The sequence below is a fragment of the Fonsecaea nubica genome, assembly GCF_001646965.1.
Source record: "Fonsecaea nubica strain CBS 269.64 chromosome Unknown Scaff6, whole genome shotgun sequence".
In the NCBI taxonomy this organism is placed as follows: domain Eukaryota; kingdom Fungi; phylum Ascomycota; class Eurotiomycetes; order Chaetothyriales; family Herpotrichiellaceae; genus Fonsecaea; species Fonsecaea nubica.
This window is the reverse complement of record NW_019173679.1, coordinates 279,159-302,002: the sequence shown is the minus strand read 5'-3', so window position 1 is coordinate 302,002 and position 22,844 is coordinate 279,159. Positions and strand designations below refer to the sequence as shown.

Here is a 22,844-nt window from a genome sequence, read left to right as displayed (position 1 = left end):
TGACAGATATGCATGCAAAAAAAGTCAACTGAATTGGTCATTGGGTGCACTAGTGGTCAGCGGTCATTGGGACTTCAGCAAGGAGGACACGCTCTACACGCTTGACACGCTCACAGACAAAGTTGAAAAACTCCACAGGATCCCTACTCCATCAGGCCCATCGGGAATAAAAAAGCCCAAGTGCACATCTCATCTCAACCCCATAAAAAAAAGCGTGTACGAGGGGACTACATTGTGCAGCCGTGCAATCGCTCAGACCCCTGTTGGACAGACTCGCGGCCCAATCCACGCGCTCTATTTGCCAGCCGCCAGCACAGGCCGAAACAAGGAACCATCTCGCCAACTCGCCTGCGATTCTAGCCACTGGCCCTGGATACCTCAGTGAATCCTGTAGCTGTGACCATTCAGGGTCTGTGCAAGCGCCCATTCAATCTATAACAGGTGTTTGTGGCAATGCACCTCTGATTCAGGTTGCGAGCCAATTCATAAAATCATCGTTGCCTCACCACCACCACTACCTTTTTTTCTTCTCTTCATCCGGCATCCTCACCTTCGTCAGTGTCGAAGGCTTGAGCTCACCCAGCTTCCAACCACCCCCCTGTCGTCGCCTCAACTCACCTCCAAAAAAACACGCACTACCCTGATATTTCTGGGGCTGGCCTCCCCACCTCTTTTCAAGCCTCCTTCGAAAAAGCTCGCATCCTATCCCGAAGTGATCTTAGTCCTCCTCCGTGGCAGACAAGCCGAAGGAACCACACCTGTCCGCTGCTCCAGGTTCCAACCCCTGACAACCCGGACAAATCCTTGCCTGCGCCGCCAATCCAGGGTGAAAGAGAAGGGAACAAACCCAAAGGCCCTCCAACGGTGCAGCTTCAAGCCATCCACCACATCTGTGCTCCGTACCTGGAGTTTATCGTCCGCCTATCCACTAGCTGCAGCAGCCACACCCACTCTCCTGCATTTGCTACATCACTTCGGGTGCTCCCTTTCAGGAGAAAGACTCGCTTGGATACTACGAGACTCTCTCTCAAACATCAGGAGCTGCATCCCTGGGCCGTGTCTGGGACCACCCATATTTTGATATATCACACAGACCACAGGCTCGTGTGAACTTCTGAATCTCTTCCTGCTGGCCAGGTGAAATCGTCTACAGAACTTGGGCAGATAATATCTTGGATACCCAACCTCCCCGCTTGTGTCAGAGGCCTGTCACTTCACTTCAATTCCACTCGCTCTGTAACCAACACTTGAAACCTCTCTGAGAGAAGTCTGAAGTCAAGTCCATAAACTCGCGGACTCGCATCATCTCCAAGTCACTCCCTTTATTTCTTCGCCTTCTTACCACCAGGATCAAACACCTATCGCAAACAAGTCACACCATGGAATCCAAATACACCTTGGCTCAGAACAGGGCTGCTTTGGAAGAGTTTGTCCGCCAGCCTGTGCGGACCTACATGGTCCAGCACCTTGCAAAGCAAGCCTCACAGGTCATCCGATGTGATCCAGAGCCTCTACCATCTGCCGACTCATTGCCTACCCCTCCGTCAACACCACCGCACTCGTCTTCCGCAGAGCCTGCTGCAGCTCCTCTACCGAGCCTGGAACAATTCATCAGCTCCCTGGTTCACCGGTCAGCTGTTCAAGTACCGACTTTGATGACCTCCCTCGTCTACCTCGCCCGCCTTCGATCCAGATTGCCACCTGTCGCCAAGGGGATGAGGTGCACGGTGCATCGCATCTTCCTTGCATCCTTGATCTTGGCCGCGAAGAACTTGAATGATTCGAGCCCGAAGAACAAGCACTGGGCAAGATACACAACGGTCAAGGGTTTTGAGGGCTTCGGATTCGGCCTCGCAGAGGTGAACCTGATGGAGAGACAGCTCCTCTACCTGCTTGACTTTGACACTCGCGTGACGGAGCAGGACTTGTTTGATCACTTTGAACCATTCCTCGCTCCCATCCGCTTCCAGATGGAGCTGCAGCAAGAAGAGGCAGAACTCACCAGCGGCCACCGACACTGGCACTCTCACCAGGTCTCGTACGATTCGACCATGTCTGTGGCACCTCTGACACGCAAGGAGCCAGTCCAGGCTGTTGTCGCAACCCCTCCACCAAGAGCAGTCGGTGTCTACGATTCCCCCGCTTCCTACGTTGATGAGGACCTGGCTGTTGGTCGTTATCCCAGACACAAGGCTAACAATAGCTCCTTGTCATTACCTGCACCCAGTCATCGACGATGGCCGTCGCCATTCCGCCATCACGGCAACGCTCGGTCGGTGTCACCTCCATCCATACGAGATCTTCCACCTCTAGTTCCATCTAGCAGACCTGGTACGATGCACAGCCACAGCAGTTCTCGATCTTCTTCCCTGGCTCCTTCATCACGGTCTCGATCTTCGTCTCTCGCACCTACATCTCGAGGAACCCCCTACACTGCGTCATCAAACATTGACGACAGTATCGTGGTGGTTGACTTGACCCAAAGCCCCGATACCTCATACCACAGTACCTATAGCAAGACTGTTCGACCCAGCCTCAAAGGTCACCAAACGAGCTTCCAGGGCGAAAGTCAACCACCAGCCAAAAAGGTCAAGTCAGAGACTGGCGTGGGCGGTGTGATGGCGAGATTTTTCAGTTCCGCGACGAGCAACTACCGGATTGGAAGGACACCTATTCAACAGGCAGCTTAGGAGGCTGTTGCCCTTGTTGACGCGATGAAAACAGGCAGGACTTGCAAGCGACGACGTCTCGACTGAAGTGCAGAAGAGATGTAATATCAACCCAGATGCTGATGACCAAGCTGACATGCCTACGACTGATACCATCTACGCCTCACAGGCTTTACAAAACCTTACTCTCATTTACGGCAATGCTGTGTTTTTCTATTTATGTGGTGCGGCGCGAGATCTTGCATAGCGATGGCGTTTGGGAGATATTTTCAAAACTTGGCCTCCCAGAGAGCAACGGGGCAGGCATATTTTCTTGGAGAGAAAGGGAGCTGAGCACAACCCATGTTCACATGTAACACTACAATCCTACTTTAGTCAGAGATCGCCTGGCGTTGAGACGAGAAGAATGAAAGCAATGCGCAACCAAGCAGTATTCGTTGGACTGGAGCCAATGGGGGTTTGTTCATCTGTTCGGAAGGCGGGGAGAGAGAGAAAGTCAAAAGTGGTAGCTGGGCAGCGACAGCGATGATGATTGATGATGATGAATGAGGCGCGATACGGCCCGCATAAAGGGACCAGGTCAACCGAAACTCTGGGGGAGTGGACCGAACCAGACAGAAACAAGATAGACAAATCTTGACCCTTATCCGATGATCTATCTCTTCTTGGATAGAATGGCTATGAGAGTTTTGTCGTGGGGAAGAAGCGCCCAGCCCAACCCAACCCAATCCCAAAGGCAATGCCGAACGCAGAATATGCAGAATGTAAACTTCAATATTCAAAATGGAAAATGCAAAATATCTTTGAAAGCTTGATGAATGGAATAAGCTTTTGGCAAAAGTCCACTTTGAGCTACCACAACTTAGTATTACTCGGTAGACATGTCCCGGCTTTTTGTACGAGGACTTGGACTTGGGACTTGGGAGGCGATGGGTGTGGTGTTGTGTGGTAGAACTGGTGTATGTTCCGAGTATTCTAGTACAACAACTCTGACGACCCTTGTGCATGTCCCGAAAAGCATCGATATTTTACATCTACGTACATTTGTACATACATACCCGATGAGCAGTTTACTTTGCAAGCGTTGGTTCATGCGTTGTGTCTTGTCTTTTGACTGATCTTGTCTGGGATTGGGATGGGTTAATTTGACCCTTTGTTGATCACATAACACGACAAATCTCTCTGTCAATATTGATGTGTTGATCAAGGTGATCACTTAATATCTAGGTTTTTTTTCCCTTGACCCTCTGAACTCGTGTACTCGTGAAACTCTCTGACCCTGACCCTGACCCTGCTCTCTCGCCTCCCTTGCGTGCTTGCCTATCTGAGATCCATTGTAAACGAGTCAGAGTTTGTTGTTTCGGTAGATTGAGTGTATACCAACACCAACACTAAAATCAACATCAAGATGTTGTGTCGTGTCCCTGCAGAAGACCCTGCTACCCTGCTACCCTGCTACCCTGCCACCCTGCTACCCTGCCACCTGTCCCTGGAAACCCTGCTACGCTGCCCATCTCCCCAGCGAGCGAGCCAGCCAGCTATGCGCCACGCCATGTCCTCGATATTCTCGGCTCAGTATGCAGGCAAGGCAGGCAAGGGCAGGGAACAGAAAACTGTACGAGGGCGCGCACCAAAAGTACTGTTTACGCTAATTCAAATGACAAGTGTTACTGTGACAGAAGATTTTCTGAGCTTATAGGCACCTATACCTATCTCCTAGCTCCAAGTCAGAGCTAATAGGCGGTAGCTTAGTCTATATTTTCAGTCTTGATAGGCGCTGTAGGTAACGAGAATTGAGCTCCGATATCTCCGGGGGAGGCCGTAAGGGGCACCGAGAATAAAGTCTGTTGTCTTTTGATCAGCTTGTCATTCTATTACTAGCGTTGACAATACTTTTGGTGCGCGCCTCGGTATCTCACAGCACAGTCAGGCAGTTCCCTCGGGTCCCCCCCCCCTCCCACCACCTCAACCCCTCTTTCTTTCCGCCTCCTTCCCTCTTCGCAAGCCACAAAGACTCAAAATGGAATGGAATCGACGATCTTGCTCGCCTGTTGTTCTTATTCTTGTTGTTGCATGCAGGCAGGCTAAGAAAGAAACCCTCAACACGCTTTTCGCGAGTTGTCCCATTTGGTACATCTGTCCCAATTTGGAGGTGTGCATAGGACCTAAAATACCTTTACACTTCTCGGTAGGAATGGACGTACCGTATCTACCTGCACTACCCTTCCTAACCAATTGACCAAAACAGCCTTTCTCACCAGAAAAGGGAAAAACCACAAGTAACATTTGGTAAAGGTTGATCTCACACGTCCCTGTCCCTCAAGCTCTTCGAGGAGGGGTCCTCTCATTTGGATGCTGATGTTGATCCCGCTCCTGCCCAATGCCCACATCGTCTCTCCATCTCCATGGTACTCGTCGTATAGACAGACAGCTGGACAGAGTTACCGTAGCTCTCTTTGAGTAGCTCTGACTTGCCACCCCTTTACCTCGTACAATGTTTTTGACTGACCTTGTCAAGCTGCCCCAACACATCGCATCCTAGTGAATCTGCGGCACATTATTGAAACAGTGCTCGCATCTTCCCCTCTTGTCCTGGTCGCGTGTCCAAGCTCAAAGCCGGCGAACCTGGTTATGCTGGCATCAATGCCGTTCGAGGTGGCATGAGTGTGCTCTGCGCCCATATCGCTCGCTCGTCAGCCCCGCCCAGACGGCCATACTCGTACGCCTCAGGTATCTTATCGCGCCCTCTCTTACTATCTTTCTTCCCTGCTCCTTGTGGTCGGTCAAAGTCGAACCTGCGGATTGGTTCCAGAGAAGAATCCAGCCCATGTCGTCCGTCCAAATACCCGCCCTTCCTCGACAGATCTTGACAGCCTTCATTTGTTCGCAATCAAGACTTGTCGGCACACCCCAAGCCATCTTCGCTGTGCTACGACGAAAGATGAACGGTGGTATATGAGTGCGGCTGTGGTGCTGGTCACCCCGTCAAAAGGGCTCCGTGATCAGAAAGAAGACTGACATCTTTGGCGGGGCACAAACGCACTGCTCGTTTCTGGAGACATGCACATACCCTCACCCTCGCTTCAAAGTCTTGTGTGTCCGATTTCTGATCTCCCGCATTCTGGATCACTTTGAGTCCCCAACTTCGAGTAGCTGTGTCTGCAGGTTGTTTCGACCTACCCGCTCACTCGCTCTTGTCTGTCACCGCTCGCTTCCCGCCTTCCACTTGAATATTTCTTTCAAAAGCTGGTTCGGGTTCCTCCTTCTCGCTTAAATTGATCCTTTTGCCCTTGCCCCATCCCAAGCCATTCGTTACAGCCCGGCCGACCGCCCACCCCATCACCACCCCCCAGATAACCGTACAAGGCCATTTCTGCCACTCGCGATCCCAATCCAGCGCCATTGGGATGGCACCCACCCATCCTCCTACAAAGCTTCCCACTGTTGCACCCCATACGCCTGCTGAGTCGAATGGGAGCCACGCGGCCGCAACGTCGCGCCATGCGAGGGAGGAGACGCCGTGGGTGTAGAATAACGGCAGGAAGCCGAGTAGGGAGACATGGACAGAGAGGAGGAGAGTCAGGGGGAGGAGGGAGGTAGGGTACAAAGGCGCGCCCAGGACGAGCGCGATTAAGCTGAGCGGGAGAGGCGGTAGAGTGAACGTGAGGATCAGGGAGAAGAGCGTAGGCTATATCAATTGTCAGTCATTAGTCCAATCTCGAAGAGCCTTGCTAAGTCGGAGAGGGTGGAAATGAAACAGCAGGAGTATGGACTGGACCACAACGCAGCATAGAGCACCCATTGTAATTGTAACATGCGGAAAAGCAAACTCACCATGATCCTTGCACCCCAGCTCCCTTCACCAGCTGCTCCTCCTGAACCTCCCTTGCCAGCAACATGCCCGTGGCTTTTGCCAATGCCTGCCCCCCCAAGGTTCTTCTTCCTCAAACTCCCACCTCCCACACCTCCAGACACTTTGGTACTCTTTGGGCTTTTCTGCGCCGGACTTGCCGAGCCTTCCACAACGGCGCCGTCTGGTGTACCGGACACCCAGGACCCGGCAGCCGGCAAGCAGATGGCACAAAACAGACACTGCAACGCCGCGACGACGCCCAGGTCGCTCAGCAAAGTGTTGAACGGGTCTGCAACGAGGGACGAGGCGCGGAGATAGTAGTACAGCGGGACGAGTACGGTGTGGACGTAGCAGTAGCGTTTTGCGAGCGAGGAAGAGAGCAGAGGAATTGGATAGGTGTTTGGCGTGAGCAGGCGGGCCTTGCTCGACGGTTGCGCGGGCGTAGGAGGCAGGAGATGGGTTAGAGAAGTCGACATCTTTGCCAAACCCCTATGAAAGAATGTTGAGAAAATGTCGTTAACGAGTGAATACAAGAAGAACGAAACAGCCAGAGAAAGTTTCAAGGCATTGTATCTAACGCGTACTTACAAACGGATCGATACTTTACTACCGTCAGTGTCTGCAACCTTGGACCTTTGAGCACGGGCATTTCGCTTGGCGGGCTTAAACCTCAGCCTTGTAGCCTAGCAGGTCTAAACGCATGGCTGGTTGATATTGGATCCTCTGGTGCCCTTCCAGGTTGGATCACTCACAGAGCTCGCGAATTGTCTCAAGTTACTCAAGTTACTCCTGCTACACTCGAACAGTTCACCACTCTTCAGGCCGTATGTATTCGTACATAAACACTGTTGCCTCGCTCCATTGTTAAAAGCTTCATCACACCTGTATGGGTATCTCATGCAAACAGCATCCTCAATGTAAAGCTCCCTTAGCTGAATGCCTCCGTCAAAACAAGGTTGGAAGGGTCATGTTCCGCCTTCCAATGGCAAAGGTCCGATAAATATGGTACCGAGAAAGTCGAACAAGAAGCGAATTGATGCATGAAATCTCAATGAATGCAACGCAAACATCAGTTGCCGCTCATATAACTGCCACCTGCTGTGAATCCCTTGCCGTCTCAAATGTATCACGTTGTTGCTCCCGAGGGGTTTCGTAGACGTCCTCAAATCCTTCTTCCGCATCTGAATCTTCTGTCCCACTAAAACGAGATATTTCTTTGGGCAAATGATCTAATTGAAACGGATGGGTTCGATGTAGTGTTTTCATTCGAGGTGGCGTCCCAGACAAGTTCTGCTTCGAGTCGGGACTGGGCGTTGGGTATGGTTCTCTGATCGTCGCGTAGACCGGAGTCCTCATGCTGTCCATTTCCTTCTGGAGTTCGGATACCTGCTCTTCCAGTTTTTGTCGAGCCGCCTTTTCTTCTTTCATCATTTCCAACAAAGCCTCAAACTTTTCAGAAGGAATATGAATCGACGACGGCGAATTCCCTCTCGAACGTCTGGGCGACCTCCGTCTCGCAGTCGCGGGTCTGATCGTGGCAGTTGTGGCTCTGCTCGCTCTTTGAGGATTGAACACATCATCGACTTCTGGAGAAGGAGCGGGTGACTCGCCAGGAGAAGACAAGAATGTAAAATCCCGAGCTTCGCCAGAAGAAAGGTAGCTCAAATCATTCGACGATCCGCTTGTCAAGGTCAAGTTCGTCGTATTGTGAAAGAACGTGTCCGGCATCGTGCCTTGGCCGAATGGTTTCTGATTTAACCTCGGATTTGGCAAGTCGTTGCCTTGGAGCTTGGCCAACGCAAATTCAAAGTCGTAGAGCTTGATCTCTAGAGTGTTGACTCTCTGCTCCAGTCCGATCTCATCCCGCTCTGGACTTCCAAGGCCAAAGTCAAAAGTCTGCATGGGCTCAACGGTGGAACGACCACGCTCCGATTCCGCCATCGGGTTGTCTGATCCCAAAACGTGTGTGGGATCTACCGAGATCGATTGGCCACTGTACACGGGAACAGGGTTTTGGATGGCGCTATTGCGCCAGTAAGCAATTTCACCTGCTCGGTCACGAGTGGAAGGGCGTTTATCGCTGCCTTGGTGAACAAGTTCGCTGAGGGCGTCTGCGCTCCTCGATCGCCGCTTGAACTGACGATCCGAGACACCGTCTTCCTTTGACCTCTGTTCCACCGAGGACGGTTGCGGTTCTGGCCAGTCAACAACCGCCGGCACAAGAATTGACTGTATGTCACTGAAGACGAGACTGGGTAGAGTGTTGCGACGCCCGCGCCGCGGAGGAGGGGGTAAGCTCTGGTGAACAGCTTCAACCTGAGGATATGGATTGGAATGTGAAGTTAGCGCGGCTCCCCGCAAGTTTGTGTCTGATCCCAATTGCGGAGCCGATTCCAGTCGTGTCCGAATCGGCTGCTCTGTGACTGGTTTGAGATGTCCCGTATCATTGTAGTGAAAGCCACTTGTATCAGTAGGTACGGATCTGTGCTTCTTGCTTGAGAACATGCGCTTGAGCGTTGCGCGCAATCCATTGGGCTTCTTCTGGTTCAATGATGCCTTGGAAGGAATGGAAGACATTGAGCTCTGATTCAGTGATGGCCCAGCGGAAGTACGAGAACGTGTGTGTGGCGGAAGGTCACTGACATGTCGCACATGGGTATCCTGCGTCGCCGTACTTGCCCGTGGCCATGTGGTGTCGTTATGTCGCTGTACCGACAGATGTCTGGCGGGTGGCACGGTGCTAGTGTTGCTGAAGACCCCAGACTCATCGAAGGGAATGGGATCTGAGATCTTCAATTCGCCACGGCGCAAAGCAGCGCCCGTGCTGGCCAGGGACAAAGACCCTGATCCCTTGGCTTTGTGGTTGGGAGAGGGCATATCGCGAGATTGCGAGGCCTGAGCGAATACTACCTCCCAGAAATCACCAATTGCGCAACATCAGGACTGGACGAATGACATCTGAAGGTGTGGCATCATGCTGATGCGGTGTGGCTTGAAATGTGCCCGCTTCACAGACTGTCAACAGACATTGGGAAGCTCGTATCGATGAGTGCTATCCCTGACGGTCACAGGAGTGGCACAATTGCATCTGTCACTGAGATGTCAGCCGCGACAACTGCCCTTACTTAGATCTCCGGACATCTGGAAGTCTACCATAGGTTTTTCTGGAAGATTAAGATTAGAGCCAAAAGTATATCTAGATAAGGCGGGCAACACCAGTCGGAGGAAGTGGTGAGAAGGAACAGTGGGCCTGAACAACTGCAGGGCCAATGATGACCTTATGAAGGAGTGACCAGGGAGTTGGAAGACAGAAACGGTGCGCGGAAATCGAAGGTAAGGCAGACTCGAGACGGACAATGGGGCGAAACAGGAGGAGTAGAGTCGCAGAGTCGCAGATTTGCAGAATTGCAGAATTGCAGAATTGCACGATGGTAAATAAGGGCCGAAGCGGCTTTGAAGAGACGAAGACAGAGCTGCAAGCACGGCAAAGACAGCAGTGTCTTGGTGTGTACCGAGTAGTAGTCGTATCCTTGTAGATCACAGAATTGGTGTTGGTTTCGGCATCGCTTCGACCCGCATTGCTCTGGCAAGCTTCGAGCTTCAAGCCTCGAGGCTACTCTGGAGGGTGAAAGAGACACGACGCCAACTCAAAAGAAGAAAGTATGACAATCTCTGGCGTGGCCTAGAGTGACAGCTGGCCGTGTCCCACTTGCTCCGGTGTGCTCACAACATCCATTCTCTTTTTGTTCCCGTTTCAACAGCGGCGGAATTAGACAGCGGATGATGACTTGGACGCAGGAGATCGAGTCGGCGCGGCGCAATAATGGAGGGGCAAGGTCCCTGATGGAGACAAGTCATGACAAGGATGGCGGTGGGTGTGAAGCAGAGTGAGCCAGGAGAACCAGAAAGACAAGAAAGAGGAAATGTGGGCGTCAAGGCTGGCAGGCTACTGACCAGTAGTGATAGAGAGTGGCCGATGCGCCCCAGTCATTCATTCGTTAGCCTTGGAGGGGCTCCCTAGGCATCACTAGAGCCTCACTAGCTCGCGCGAGTACGAGGGAGGTATTCTCTAGGAATGCCCCTTCTCAGCACATCCAAGCAACTAGACTCCAAACTGCGACGCCAGCTGCCTACCTCTAAGTAGGGGTTCAGCTCACTAGGAATTTTCCTCGCCGTGCCCATGAAGGATCAAAGACATCGAACACAGGCACCACATCAGCGAGAAACAATTTACGTTCATCGTCTCCAGCCAAAGAAAAGTCATCTGCCAGCCCCCAACCAACCATGATCCGCCGGCGCTCCCTCGATCCCCCTCCACCATCTTGTCCATCCCACTAACGAACTATCGACATCCTGACGTGCCGGTTGGCCGCAGCTGGTATTGCCTCGTTCTCCCTCGTGACTGGTCAGCACCAGTTCGTGCGCTCCCGCAGGTGTTGTGGCACCTCGTAACCATCCGTGTGCCATCTCACCGCACAATCTACCCCCTCTCGTCTACGCGATGATCCCGCTTCCCTCTTCCAAAAAAAATAAAAAAAACCACGGGGTCTCCGGGAAGCTGAAAGAGACGGATCATCCAAGAAGGACGGTCGGAGAACAAGTGCGACCACCTGGTCGGACGCTATCCGCGCCAACTATCCCCCGTCCAGCATGACCACATGTCGACCCTCCTCTAAGCTGGCCAGCCCACCCCTTCCTATTCTGCTCAGTCCATTGGATTCAACATGTCTACCCCTGCGCCATGCAGCGATGCAAGTCATTTTTAGCGCGGAAATACCCGTTTGCGACTGAGCTCACGCAGACGAAGCCGCTCACGTCGCGGTTTCGAAATCATACAAGCGAACTTGAAGGGTAGTCTGGGACAGAAACATGTCTCTCTCTCGGGAGCACACCGGAAGTTACGCCAGAACCGTCCAACTGTCATAAGCCTAAATAACACCATCATCGGAGATATCACAACGTGCACCGAGGAACACGGAACAGGATGTGGTAAGGCTGCCCAGGGTTTGCTGTGCAAAAACAGGAAATACAGCGGCGTGTCCGCTTCGCCACGAGTGTCGTGTTTGGAGGCCCCCGCTCGTTGCTACTCAGCACTGATATGGCAAGGAATCCTTGAACCCATGATTATCGTAAGAGTACTCGGTACTTTGCTGACCCATTATGAAAGGCGTCTGCTCTCGAGAAGCGCGATATCGAGCTTGATTGGCCTAACCTTGTTCTCTTTTACATTCACGCAACGAACCCTTATCTTGGCCCTTTGATTTGGCTACTCTTACTCGTCGTTGAGCAATGCTTCCTTTTTCGCCGAACAGAAACCACGAACCCTTTCTTTTCTCCCTTGGCTTCCTTGCGCAATCGAGGCTCGACTCGTTCGCCGCTGAGAACAGATATCCCCACCACATACTTGGGTGGCATGGCATATTTTCGGCCCCGTGACGTGTACTGTGAGGATCTTACAGTGCAGTTCGTGGTGGACGCCTGATTGATCCTGTCGCAACAACGGGCCCCGAGGACACAACCATCATGACACCGGCTCTGTTCCCGTTCGCGCAGATACAGCGTGCGATTGACCTCGCAAGGCGCCCAATAATGCGAACCCGCTGTAGGCCCCTAATTGACGAATCTCGAGTCGATTGCGTGGTCAAATCGGAAGTGCAGTTGTGACGGAGCACCCTGGGCTATAATCAACCAATTGCTTCTCAAATCCTGCTTTATTTGCTGAGGACATTCCACGTCAGACCTGTCCCTTTGACATGAAACTGGCTACGGGTCTTTCGTATGCGTTTCAAATGTACCTGAAAGCAAACCAATACGAGGTGTGCCTCCCACCACTAACCAAGTTCTTTTGCCAGCTTTGCCGACATTGGGTTTCGATGATTCAGGGCATGAGCCCGACTGTGCAGATTCTTGAATTGCAGGACCTTGTGTAACGACACAAACTACCCGAGTTCCAAATCCTCGATGTTTGGATATCTCAGGTCGGCATGGTCCTCCAAGAATTTCATCCACTTCTTCAAAAAAGGACTACCTCGAGAAACCGTCTCTGAATCGCCAATCACGCACAAATGGCGTTTCGGTCGGGTCATTGCAACTAGAGACCGCCATTGTTAGATACGCGGCACACAAAAGACTCGATCCAGGCTGCAGGGTGCTCGTATCTGCGCAAGTCCAGGGGTCCAACAATCATAGGCTCCCAGAAGATACACGTAACAGCGCACAAAAACACCGTCGACGATGGCATGTGGAATTGGACTTACCGTTCAACCTCCTTTTCTCTCCCAAGAAGCCCACTTCCTTTTCAGCGTTGCTTCTGACCAGACTGACAATGATGGCTTCCTTCTCTCGGCCTTGGAAACCGTCCACACTACCCAATTCGAGGTTTGGGAACTTCTCCTTGAGCAACGAGCTCAGAAGAGCGAGCTGGGCGTTGTAGGGTGTGACGACCGCTATGTCTTCGTCCCTAACCCCAGCCTCGACCAGATTCTTTACATGCATGGCAGCCACAGCCGCTTCCATTTCGTTGCACTTACTGTCCCCCAGCAGGGTCGATTTTTTAACCTGGCCACTCGCGTCGTCTTCAGCCTTCTCCGGAAAGTCACCTCCTTGCGTGTCGAAAAATACAAGTGGTTCGATGGTATCTTCTGTCTCTTGTACTTCGTACGGCAGATCTCTCAGCAGTCGGGACTTGACGGCATCGGCGGCGACAAGCTTTCCCTCATACAACTCATCGCTGGGAAACCGCATTATCTTTTCATGCATTCGGTACTGCGTATTGAGCAGCCTCTTGATCCCAGGTCCATGTCTGGCCAAGAGTCTGTCAAACATTGTTGTTTCCAAGGACCAACTTTTCGCTGCCTTTAGTTCTTGATCCTTGACAGACAACTTTGCCAGTTCTTCCTCCAGAGTTTTGATCCTTGCTTTCTTCTCCTCCTTGTTGTCTTTGTTATCTGCGCTCTTGACCGTTGGCGGCAACTGTAGATGATCACCCGCTAAGACCAGCTTTCTCACGTTTGCTCCTCCGAAGACCAGCGGGATCCAGCATTGCGGCTCGAGAGCCTGGCTGGCTTCGTCAATTACCACGACGTCGAAGGCTTGATTGCGGATTTGGTGGCTTCCAGCACCGTGCAGTGTCGACAGCACGACTTTGCTGCTCGTCACAAGTCCATCTATACACTTCCCTTCCCTCTCCCGGTACTCTTTCCTCAAGTCTTTCAAGTCGGCGTAAATTGCGCGCCGTTCGCGTGCGTTGCGAGTCTTCCGGATAGAAGCTTGCTTTGTATCCATCTCCTTGCGCACATCGCTTACAATCCCCGCAGCTTCGCTCGTCCGCGTCAACACCTCGAGCGAGTGGTTCAAAACACTGGGCAAGAGGCGAGCCGGATGACCTAGGCGGACAATTGGTGTACTTGGGGAGGTCAAGGAAAGACGTTCGACGATGTTGTCCACACTGATGTTACTGGGTCCGCACACCAACACACGTTGCTTACGCTTGAGAAGCTGCAGGATGAGTTCGATCAGTGTGTATGTCTTCCCTGTTCCAGGAGGACCGTGAATGAGAGCTATCTCCGGTGCGCCGAGGGCGAAACGGACGGCATCTTGTTGGGAGGGGTTCAATGTCGAGTCGAAGAAATCGAACTTGTCCGAATGAGACGAGTCAGCTGTGCCTGGAGAAGAAAGCCCTAAGAGCACACGCTGCAGCGTTGTGTATGACGACTCGGGCGCTTTGAGTAGCCTAGTAAGGGTCTGGTTCATTCTTCAGACACTACAGTCAGCCGAGTCTGGTTTTCGAGCGCCACATGTAGCAGAACTTACCTCCTGTAAGTGACATCGTTTGCCAGTTTGACCCTGTACAGCGAATAATCAGTTCCTTGGTCAGTGCGAGTCTGTAGCAACTCTCCCAGAATTCAAGCAACAGTGAGAAACGTACAGCCACAGTTTTCCGTCCGGGACCTCTTCGACATTGTCGCCCCCTCCACCCTCCTTGCCCAGCGCAACCCACACAGCCCTCTGCCCAACCCGGACCACCACGCCCTCAACGCCCTTTCCCTTGAGCTCAGCGGCTTCCTTCTTCCTCGCCGTGCCTTTCGGGATCTCTCCAACGCGCACGATATCCCCCGTCCGGATCCCGTGCTCTGGCAACTCACCTCTGGAATCCTTGCTGATGACCGCGGGATCGAGACCGAGCTCCACCACACTGCGTCCCCCGAGCCCGGTCTTCAGAGAGTGGACTGAGAGGTTGAGGATCGCGAGCCCGGCTCGGGAAAGAGTCGTGGGCGGCGTGGATGAGAGCAGGAGGGAGGTCTCGGCGACCTCGGAATCTTGCTCGAGGTTGACCAGGTGAAGAAGGGTGGTGAAGAAAGCGGAAGGAGAGAGCGTTTCGGATGCTGAGGGTGCCATTTCTTGTCCCCGTTTCGACAGATTTCCAGAATGAACGTTGTTCTGATAGGGAGATGGAAAAGAGGGGGATATTAGACCGTGATAGCCTCAGCAAATCAAGGCGGGCGTTTGTGGAAGAGAGTGGTTTTCTCTCTTAGCCTTTCGACGTCGAACGCGGAGTAGTGCTAGCTGTTACCATTGCTTCCTGTATTTGCTTGATCTCTATCCCGATCGTAAGTGTTGAAGCTATTTTGTTCACGTTATTTCTTTTCGTGATGGTATGAGATGTGGGTGAGGGAAATCTAGCTGCGGGGGACAGGTAATCGAGGGATGTTCACAACGGATGAAAGCACAGAAGGGTGATTCAAAAGTCGTGGTCACGTACTCTCCAAGTCCTGGCTCTGAAGGAGCGAGACCGCAGCGGAGAAGATTGGGTATAGGAAGAAGGGAAAAGAACAGCCTTGTTGAAGACTTTGTTGATGGGTGGATGGAGTCACAAGATGCAGCCTTGCGCAGCCTTGGCGCTTCCAGCAAATATCTCTCTCTACATAGATACGACTCTGTGCATGGCAAGTTTTTTTTGTCATTTCTCTGGAACAAGAGCAGAGGTACCCGACTATCCTCTCGACCGCATACTTGCACGAAGCACCGGAATGCTGATGGAAGAAAGATATTGCCTCCAATTACAATCCTGGATCTTGGATGAGCCCTCGGAATACTCACTGTGGTGAGACCAGATGTCCGCCCGTTGTATCCGACAACAGGGGCCCTCGGTTCCCTCATAGCGCAGAGTCTATCGAGGACACGGCCATAGGCTTTTTGCCATATATGACGGCACTGTGGCAACCATGGTCAGTCTCATGGATTGGAATTTGATCCTTCACATACCATGGCCAATAGGTATATCGCTTCGTCGCCTTGAATTCTTTGCGCACATCAGCAAGGAATACCTGGACCTGTTCCGGCTCCCATCCCAAGCAGCGCGTAAAGATGGCAAGAGTCAGTGCTTCGACACCGTCCAACATTGCGTATAGTTGATACATCCCCGCCTCCTTCATACGTGGATCGGACGGCCACCGGCCGATTGGGATCTTGAACGGCTTGACTACCACGTCAACGAATCCAACCTCTCTCATCAGTTCTCCTAGTTTCTCAAAGTCCAGGTCAAGGTGTCGCCCCATGCCAGTGATGCCTTGTCGCAGCAGACGACACTACTCGTCGACAGGGTTGTCTGGTTTAATGGGAACGTGGTCGCTCCGGAGGTGCGTGGTTAGATCATGGATCTCAAGGTAACCCCCAGGCCTACAGTGTCTACACAAGCAGAAGATGCATTAGATTCGAGGCGTGCTCGGAAACTGACGACACTTATACTGAGTAGGATGTTACCTGAAAGCCTGCCGGAAGTACTTTGGGAAATCCGCGATACTTCCACTGAGCATGAATTGGCTGTATATGAGATCAAAATGGTTGAGAGGCCATGTCCACCTGTCCCCGACATCATCGATCTCCCACTTGATATTGGGTGGAGCGACCGTGGGTTGGATAGGGCTCAGGTCTACACCTGTCACGGGAGTCTCTGGGTGCGCATCGGCGACGTCAATGGCCCACGTTCCGACGCCGGTGCCCAGATCCAAGACATGGTGGAGGTTCTTGACAGGCGCATAGAAGAGCTGGGAGCCAGCAGCAAGAAACATTGCCCGGTGTTGCAATTCCATGCGCTCGTGCTCGGCAGCGTCGTTGGGCATGAAATATTGGCCTTCTTTATATGCATGGTAGGTCCGGCCGTTCTCGACCTTGTATTGATATATACTCGACCGAACTGACTGGGTCAAGACTGAGTCCTGCTCGAAGCCTGAGTCCTCGGTGTCGTACTGCTCTTATCATTAATTTGAGCGACCGAGGAGATGTTGGACAAACCCCATGGTCTATTTCCAACTCGTCGCTCTCTTGACCTCGTCGACTGGCGCTGGCATCTGGGTTCATCAAAGAAGCCATGTCCATATTTCTGCCGAGATTCCTGAGGACAGGGGGACGAAAGGGTGCAGATCCGCCGAACATGATCTCTTTCCTTTTTGATTGCGGGATCCGGGTACATAGTGGCGTCGCAACTCTCGTCATTCAACAACAAACCCCTCTTCCACCGATTCGAGGGCCGCGGTACGATGTGGTGTAGGGCTGGGGCCACACTCAAGGCCGTCTCTCAGAGCAGTCTAGACAGAATGGTCGACAATATGGGAGGGAGTGGAGAGCAAAGCATATTGCTGGGTCGGTGGATCTGATCCCGACCGCATCTTGTTATCACCAACAATGATGTTCGCTTTCTCTCCAACATGTAGGGGTTGCCTTGAATGAGGGATACACCAGTGACAAAACTGGAACGGCGATTAACCGAAGGTGCATGGACGATTGTTAGGTACTTGGACGACCCGAGCCAACAAACCAGCCATGGACCGAGCAGATCCCCGACATCGCCTGAACTTCCACCAACAACTGGCCAGTATCTGGACGACTTGCGAGGGGGCACACGCATTCGTTCCATCTACTCGGTAAAGGTACAAGAGTTCCCCTCTCTCTAAAGGATCAACAAACTTCCATCCATTTGCACCTCAAACTTTACACATCACGACGGTCGTGCCTGTACACAGCCACTTAAGCTCTCAAAGCTTCGTCGCAGTCTAGGCGGAGCTTCTACCCCAGGATGCTGGAGCAGGTCACTGGTACGCTGCAGGTCAGCTTTACCAAGATCCTGGCCCTTTCCGCTGTCACCTGGCTGGCATGGGCCGTCGTCTCAATCCTAATAGCATACAGCAAACTACGACATGTCCCTGGGCCGCCGTTGGCTGGCTTCACGAATTGGTGGTGGATCAAATCCGCAGTCTCGGGGCAAGGCCATCTTGCCTTGAAAAATGCCTGCGATCGTTACGGTATGAGACAGGTTTCCAATCCCTCGGGAACGGCAGGGCGGACAAGGCAGGTTCTAACGAGCCGGTCCAGGATCCATTGCTCGGATTAGCCCGTCCATGGTGGTGACGTCGGATCTCGAACTGTATCGCAAAGCAAATGCGCACAGGATCAACGACTACTCGCGGGGCCCGTGGTACAAGGCATTCAAGATGGACGCTGAGCGGGAGAACCTTTTCACCGAGCTCAATGACGAGAAGCACTCCCTCATGCGCGCAAAGCTGTCTCCGGGGGTAAGCACGAGTATCACTCGGCACTGGTTCAAGACACTAAGCTCGGTGACAGTATTCAGGCAAGGATAACCCTGAATGCGAGCCCAGTACTGATCAGGTAGTCATGGACGTCGTGCATCTGGTCAAACGGAAATATCTGTCAGTGGGATCCAACATCAAGCCGCTCGACTGGGCCCAGTTGGCACAATACTTCACCCTGGACGTGATCACATATCTGTCCCTCGGTGAAGCATTCGGGTTCGTCTCGGACGACACGGACAAATACACATATGTGAAGTCCATGGAAGACAATTTCCCCATCATGAATGTCTTTTCGGCAGTGCCGCTGCTGTCAGCCATCGCGAGGATCCCAACAGTGCAAGCGAACCTTGTGCCTTCACCGAAGGAGAAGACCGGGCTTGGGAAGGTTAAAGCGTGGGTCATGCGAGCAAAGTCATCCACCACCCAGCTAAGACTAACACCATTGCAGGGTCGCTCGGCAGATCATTGCTGGCCGTTTCTCCGGGGAGAAGGCGGGCCGCTATGACATGGTGACTTCGTTCAAAACCCATGGTTTGTCAGAACTGGAGATCTCGGACGAGTCGCTGTTCCAGTTGCTGGCGGGCTCCGACACGACGGCGACCATCGTTCGCACTGGCTTCCTCTCAATCTTATCAAATCCACAGGTATACCGCAAGCTCCAAGCGGAGGCACTGGCCACAGACATTGGCTTGGATAAGGTCATCTCATACTCTCAAGCGCTGAGGCTGCCGTACCTGCAAGCTTGCATCAAGGAAGCTCTGCGACATCATCCGGCTGCGGCAGGCTTACTCCCTCGAGTTGTCGGTGCACAAGGTGACACACACAATGGCGTCTACCTCCCTCCTGGCACCGAGGTCGCCTTTTGCGCCTGGAATATGCACCGCCATAACACAGAGGTATACGGTGCAGACGCAGAGATCTTCCGGCCCGAGCGCTGGCTCGAAGCATCTCCTGAGCGTTTGGCCATCATGGAAGAGGCACACCATCTCGTCTTTGGCAATGGCAGGTTCCGCTGCATGGGTGAGAATATTGCGAGACTGGAACTGAACAAGATCTTCTTCGAGATGATCCGGAGGTTTGACTGGAGCTTGGTTGATCCTGTACATCCAATCAAGAAGAACACGAACTACGGATTGTTCGTGCAGAAGGGCATGTTGGTCAGGGTGAGCGAGCTGGACAGCTGACGAGGGTGGCCCTCTGTATGTGGAGAGTTGTCAATGTAGACCGCTATATACTTTGCGGAATATTTTGTCGAGCAATCTACCTACGTGTAGGAGGTATGTACATAGAATCGATGAGAAGCTGATTTGTCATGACGTAGAAAGTCGGAGGAATTCCTCGTCATTTGAAATTGGTGCGGAGCGATAATAATACCGAGCACAAAACCGCACAATACACCTGGCCACAACCCCGACTTTCATTTTCACTCATGGCTATTACATGCTATTTTGATACGTTCCTTTCATGCACAGGCAGTGCTGAGCTCGTCAAAGCCAGCACTGCCCTATGAGATGCTCCTAGGGCTTTGAAGTCCATCGATAACCCTCGTCTTCTCTCTCTCTCCTCGAAGTTTTTCGCTCTGCATTTTCTGCGTACGAGGTGCACCTTGGCTGAACCGTCTGTCGTCTGATACCAGATCATGGTGCTGCCAAGTCGCTGGGTCTAAACGTGTTTCTCTCACGGGGGCATTGGCTGGCGATCAGGATAACCGCTCTCTACGTCTACTTACAACATGACTTCCACAGAAGATTCCCAGAAACATGCTGCTTCGAACGGAGATACACCCGCACCGACACCGGCGCAGTCGTGGACATATCCCACACGAACCTGTCGACTCTGCCTCGAAGAAGTGCCCGCCACAGTGACTCTCTACCCTCCCGGCCTCCCTCCGGCCTTTCAACATCCCGTCGTCGAGTACAAAAATGAAGATGAATACGGCCGGCTGATCAAGCCGTGTCATTGCAGAGGAGGCATGCGGTACATACACGAGCTGTGTCTACGGCGGTCCCGGACAGAGGGTGTGCGGCCCGGCTCGCTCTGGAAATGCCACGAATGTGGCTATCAGTTCAACTTCAACAGACTCACGGTTCAGAAATACCTCGGCAGCAAGACAGCTTCGGGGGCTCTGACGGCATTGGTCATGCTACTGTTTGTGTTTCTTCTCGGGTTTATTGCAGATCCAATCCTCAATCTGTACACCGATCCCTACGAGACGATCGTGGGCCACGAGGATGTCTGGCAGGCGGTTGATGTCAATGACTCGAAAGGAAGCCTGTCAGGCTGGGCCCAGCATTTTATAAAAGGGCTGGTCTCGATGGGCGTGCTTAGCTTCTTGAGAACCATGATCCTCAACCCTTTCCAATGGTGGAATCTTAGAAACACTGGCTTTGTCACCGGCAGAGTATCTGGGAGATCTGCTACTGGTCGGGACCGCGCAGTCAACGTCAGCTGGATTGTGGTGGTGATGGGAATCCTGTCGGCATCGTATTTTTTCTACCAGTGGGTGCAAACGATCATTGGCAAATCACTCCAACGCATAGGGAACAACATCGTTGACACGCAGCTCCCGGGCGATGATGACGATATCAAACCGCCGCCAGGCTTCAAGTTTGAGAACAGCTCTCCGGACACTGCCAGTTCGGAGGCAAGTCCGCAACAAGATGACAGTTCCCCAGCAAATCAGCGCGAGGAAGCAGCTGAAACCAAGGATGTGGACGCGCCTCGCATCGCACCAGGTGTCATGCCTGGGACTTGGGGATCCAGCGCCTACAGTTCGGCCTTGGATGATGCTCAAAGGCAAGGCTGGTCATTTCGAGGGCTCTAGCCATCTGCTTTTGGGGGCCCCGATGGGTGCAGACTGCGCTGCTTGTGATGCTTCCCACGGTGAGGGCTATCTGTCCGACGACCCTGCCAGTGTAATATATCTGTTGAATGTTTATCTCTATCTCATCATCGCCCAACTTTGAGTTGTCACATCTGTTTCAGTGAAGTGCCAATCAGTCAGTGCGCGAAGAGCAACAGCATTCCGCCTCCGAAATGTGTCGGCGTCATGTCTTCGCATCTCATCAGGCGGTTTGCCAGGCCAACAACTTTCCCCAGAAGCAGCTGGTCCAGTCCATGGCCTGCGATGGGAACAGTTGGTAAATTCATGACATGTGAAACCAGTATTATGAAAATCATGCCTGTGATGCCTTTCGATGGTGAGGCAGTGAGTGAATATGATGAGACACCAAGACCACAATGACAACTCCCCTGTTCCACTTGTTCTTGCCTTTCTGCTTCTGCTGTTTCTATCTCGATGTGAATTGCACTTGCTTTTTTCCCTTATCGACCTGATCGTTGCTTCCCTTGAACATCGCGTCTCGTTTTCCTCGATTCCGAGTCTGAGACCGCCTCATCTAGACTTCATACATTCATGTCCTGATCGATAGAGATTCTCGCTCAACCATGGCCGACTCTGCTGAAGCTACGGATACTGACCTCTCCGCACTGTTCGACCGGTATCCGGACATCAACTTTGACACGACAGGGGACATCGTCTCGAGTTCTGAGATCAGTGAGCATTTCTCATCACCGGGTTCAAACGCTACAGACCATGATGACACTCCAATCTCACACGATTCGACTTCAACCGCCCACACCACTCCGCTGCGGCCCAGTCTTCGCTCCGCCGAAACACTGGAGTTTCCGACACTGGATCTGTTCCTCGAACACGTTGCCAGTGCTGATCTCCCCTTGACATGCAAGGAAGCATTCGAGAGTCTTGCACAGGTAACAGCTGGGCTCGGTTGGTTATTGGTGCCTACCGATGGTGATCCTCCGGGGGTTCATGTCGCTTGTAACAAGCAGAAGATACTCGCCCTGGTCCGATTCATGTCGGCGCAGCTTCGGCAGTCAGTTGCCAATGTCACCGAACAGATCAACAACGTCGACTTTGTTAAGACGCGCGCTCCATTCACAGCTGACCTGTCAGAGGGAGATCTTTGGTGCATATATCGACAGCGCGCAGTACTCCTTACATGGTGCGTGCCCTTGCGTACCCTTATGAATACGGAGCAGGAGATGCTGATGACGGTGCAGGTATACGGCATTGCCCTGCCGGACAGAGCAGACAATGCTAGAAGACCTGACTCATGTCTTTGATTCCTACGTCTATCACCCGTTTCTGCAGTTATTGGGTATCGAACGTGTTGATATTGACGTGCAGGAGGCCGTCAATGGCCTCTACGACGTTCTCATGACACTGTTTCACCACTACGCCGTCTGGATGAACGAAATGAAGGACATAACAGTGAACTATATGCGACCGCTAATGAGACGGATACGGAGGTCTCCACAGATACTCGGGGGGATATCAGAAGCTGAGGAGCTCGGCGAGGCAGTCAAGGCATCGATTGGGGATTCAGAGGCACCAGGCATGCAACCACATAACGAGCGAGCCATCCAAGAGCTCCATTTGAGTGTCAGTCGACGGAGAATAGTCGCTCCTCCAAGAGCCAGACAGAGGTATCGGCGCGAACACACCGTGTAGGATGTATCTGCGAGACACGGCCGTCCGAGATGGGACGGGCTCTTGCTATTCTCTGGTGAAATTGGGATAGCTGTCATCTTTTCATGTCAAGCCAGACACGTCGCTATCAGCAATGTCTCTCTCATTTTGTTGCTCCTGTGTCTACCTAGGTATTCCAAGATAGACCCAAAGGAACTCAACAGAGCCAGTGACATGCATTT

The 22,844-nt window shown here is 52.5% G+C and overlaps 9 protein-coding genes across 9 annotated transcripts; 4 read left to right on the top strand and 5 right to left on the bottom strand.

Moving 5' to 3' along the window:
• Positions 1-1,379: 1,379 nt before the first annotated feature.
• On the top strand, positions 1,380-2,690 carry AYO20_01504 (hypothetical protein; the record flags this gene model as incomplete). Its single annotated transcript, XM_022639810.1, has 1 exon — positions 1,380-2,690. The coding sequence occupies one exon, from the start codon at positions 1,380-1,382 to the stop codon at positions 2,688-2,690; it is 1,311 nt and encodes a 436-aa protein (XP_022504198.1).
• Positions 2,691-5,853: 3,163 nt separating this feature from the next.
• AYO20_01503 (hypothetical protein) lies at positions 5,854-6,998 on the bottom strand (the record flags this gene model as incomplete). Its single annotated transcript, XM_022639809.1, has 2 exons — positions 5,854-6,357; positions 6,504-6,998. 2 exons carry the CDS (start codon positions 6,996-6,998, stop codon positions 5,854-5,856), a joined length of 999 nt encoding a protein of 332 aa, XP_022504197.1.
• Positions 6,999-7,602: 604 nt separating this feature from the next.
• On the bottom strand, positions 7,603-9,399 carry AYO20_01502 (hypothetical protein; the record flags this gene model as incomplete). The annotated part of the gene is made up of 1 exon (XM_022639808.1): positions 7,603-9,399. The coding sequence occupies one exon, from the start codon at positions 9,397-9,399 to the stop codon at positions 7,603-7,605; it is 1,797 nt and encodes a 598-aa protein (XP_022504196.1).
• Positions 9,400-12,461: 3,062 nt separating this feature from the next.
• AYO20_01501 (hypothetical protein) lies at positions 12,462-14,919 on the bottom strand (the record flags this gene model as incomplete). The annotated part of the gene is made up of 4 exons (XM_022639807.1): positions 12,462-12,613; positions 12,780-14,275; positions 14,335-14,367; positions 14,450-14,919. 4 exons carry the CDS (start codon positions 14,917-14,919, stop codon positions 12,462-12,464), a joined length of 2,151 nt encoding a protein of 716 aa, XP_022504195.1.
• Positions 14,920-15,677: 758 nt separating this feature from the next.
• Positions 15,678-16,079, bottom strand: AYO20_01500 (hypothetical protein; the record flags this gene model as incomplete). The annotated part of the gene is made up of 2 exons (XM_022639806.1): positions 15,678-15,735; positions 15,787-16,079. 2 exons carry the CDS (start codon positions 16,077-16,079, stop codon positions 15,678-15,680), a joined length of 351 nt encoding a protein of 116 aa, XP_022504194.1.
• A 201-nt stretch (positions 16,080-16,280) lies between these two features.
• On the bottom strand, positions 16,281-16,899 carry AYO20_01499 (hypothetical protein; the record flags this gene model as incomplete). The annotated part of the gene is made up of 2 exons (XM_022639805.1): positions 16,281-16,769; positions 16,816-16,899. The coding sequence occupies 2 exons, from the start codon at positions 16,897-16,899 to the stop codon at positions 16,281-16,283; spliced, it is 573 nt and encodes a 190-aa protein (XP_022504193.1).
• A 697-nt stretch (positions 16,900-17,596) lies between these two features.
• Positions 17,597-19,297, top strand: AYO20_01498 (hypothetical protein; the record flags this gene model as incomplete). The annotated part of the gene is made up of 4 exons (XM_022639804.1): positions 17,597-17,822; positions 17,893-18,092; positions 18,145-18,506; positions 18,562-19,297. 4 exons carry the CDS (start codon positions 17,597-17,599, stop codon positions 19,295-19,297), a joined length of 1,524 nt encoding a protein of 507 aa, XP_022504192.1.
• Positions 19,298-19,845: 548 nt separating this feature from the next.
• On the top strand, positions 19,846-20,937 carry AYO20_01497 (hypothetical protein; the record flags this gene model as incomplete). Its single annotated transcript, XM_022639803.1, has 1 exon — positions 19,846-20,937. The coding sequence occupies one exon, from the start codon at positions 19,846-19,848 to the stop codon at positions 20,935-20,937; it is 1,092 nt and encodes a 363-aa protein (XP_022504191.1).
• A 623-nt stretch (positions 20,938-21,560) lies between these two features.
• AYO20_01496 (hypothetical protein) lies at positions 21,561-22,644 on the top strand (the record flags this gene model as incomplete). Its single annotated transcript, XM_022639802.1, has 2 exons — positions 21,561-22,135; positions 22,194-22,644. The coding sequence occupies 2 exons, from the start codon at positions 21,561-21,563 to the stop codon at positions 22,642-22,644; spliced, it is 1,026 nt and encodes a 341-aa protein (XP_022504190.1).
• Positions 22,645-22,844: the final 200 nt, after the last annotated feature.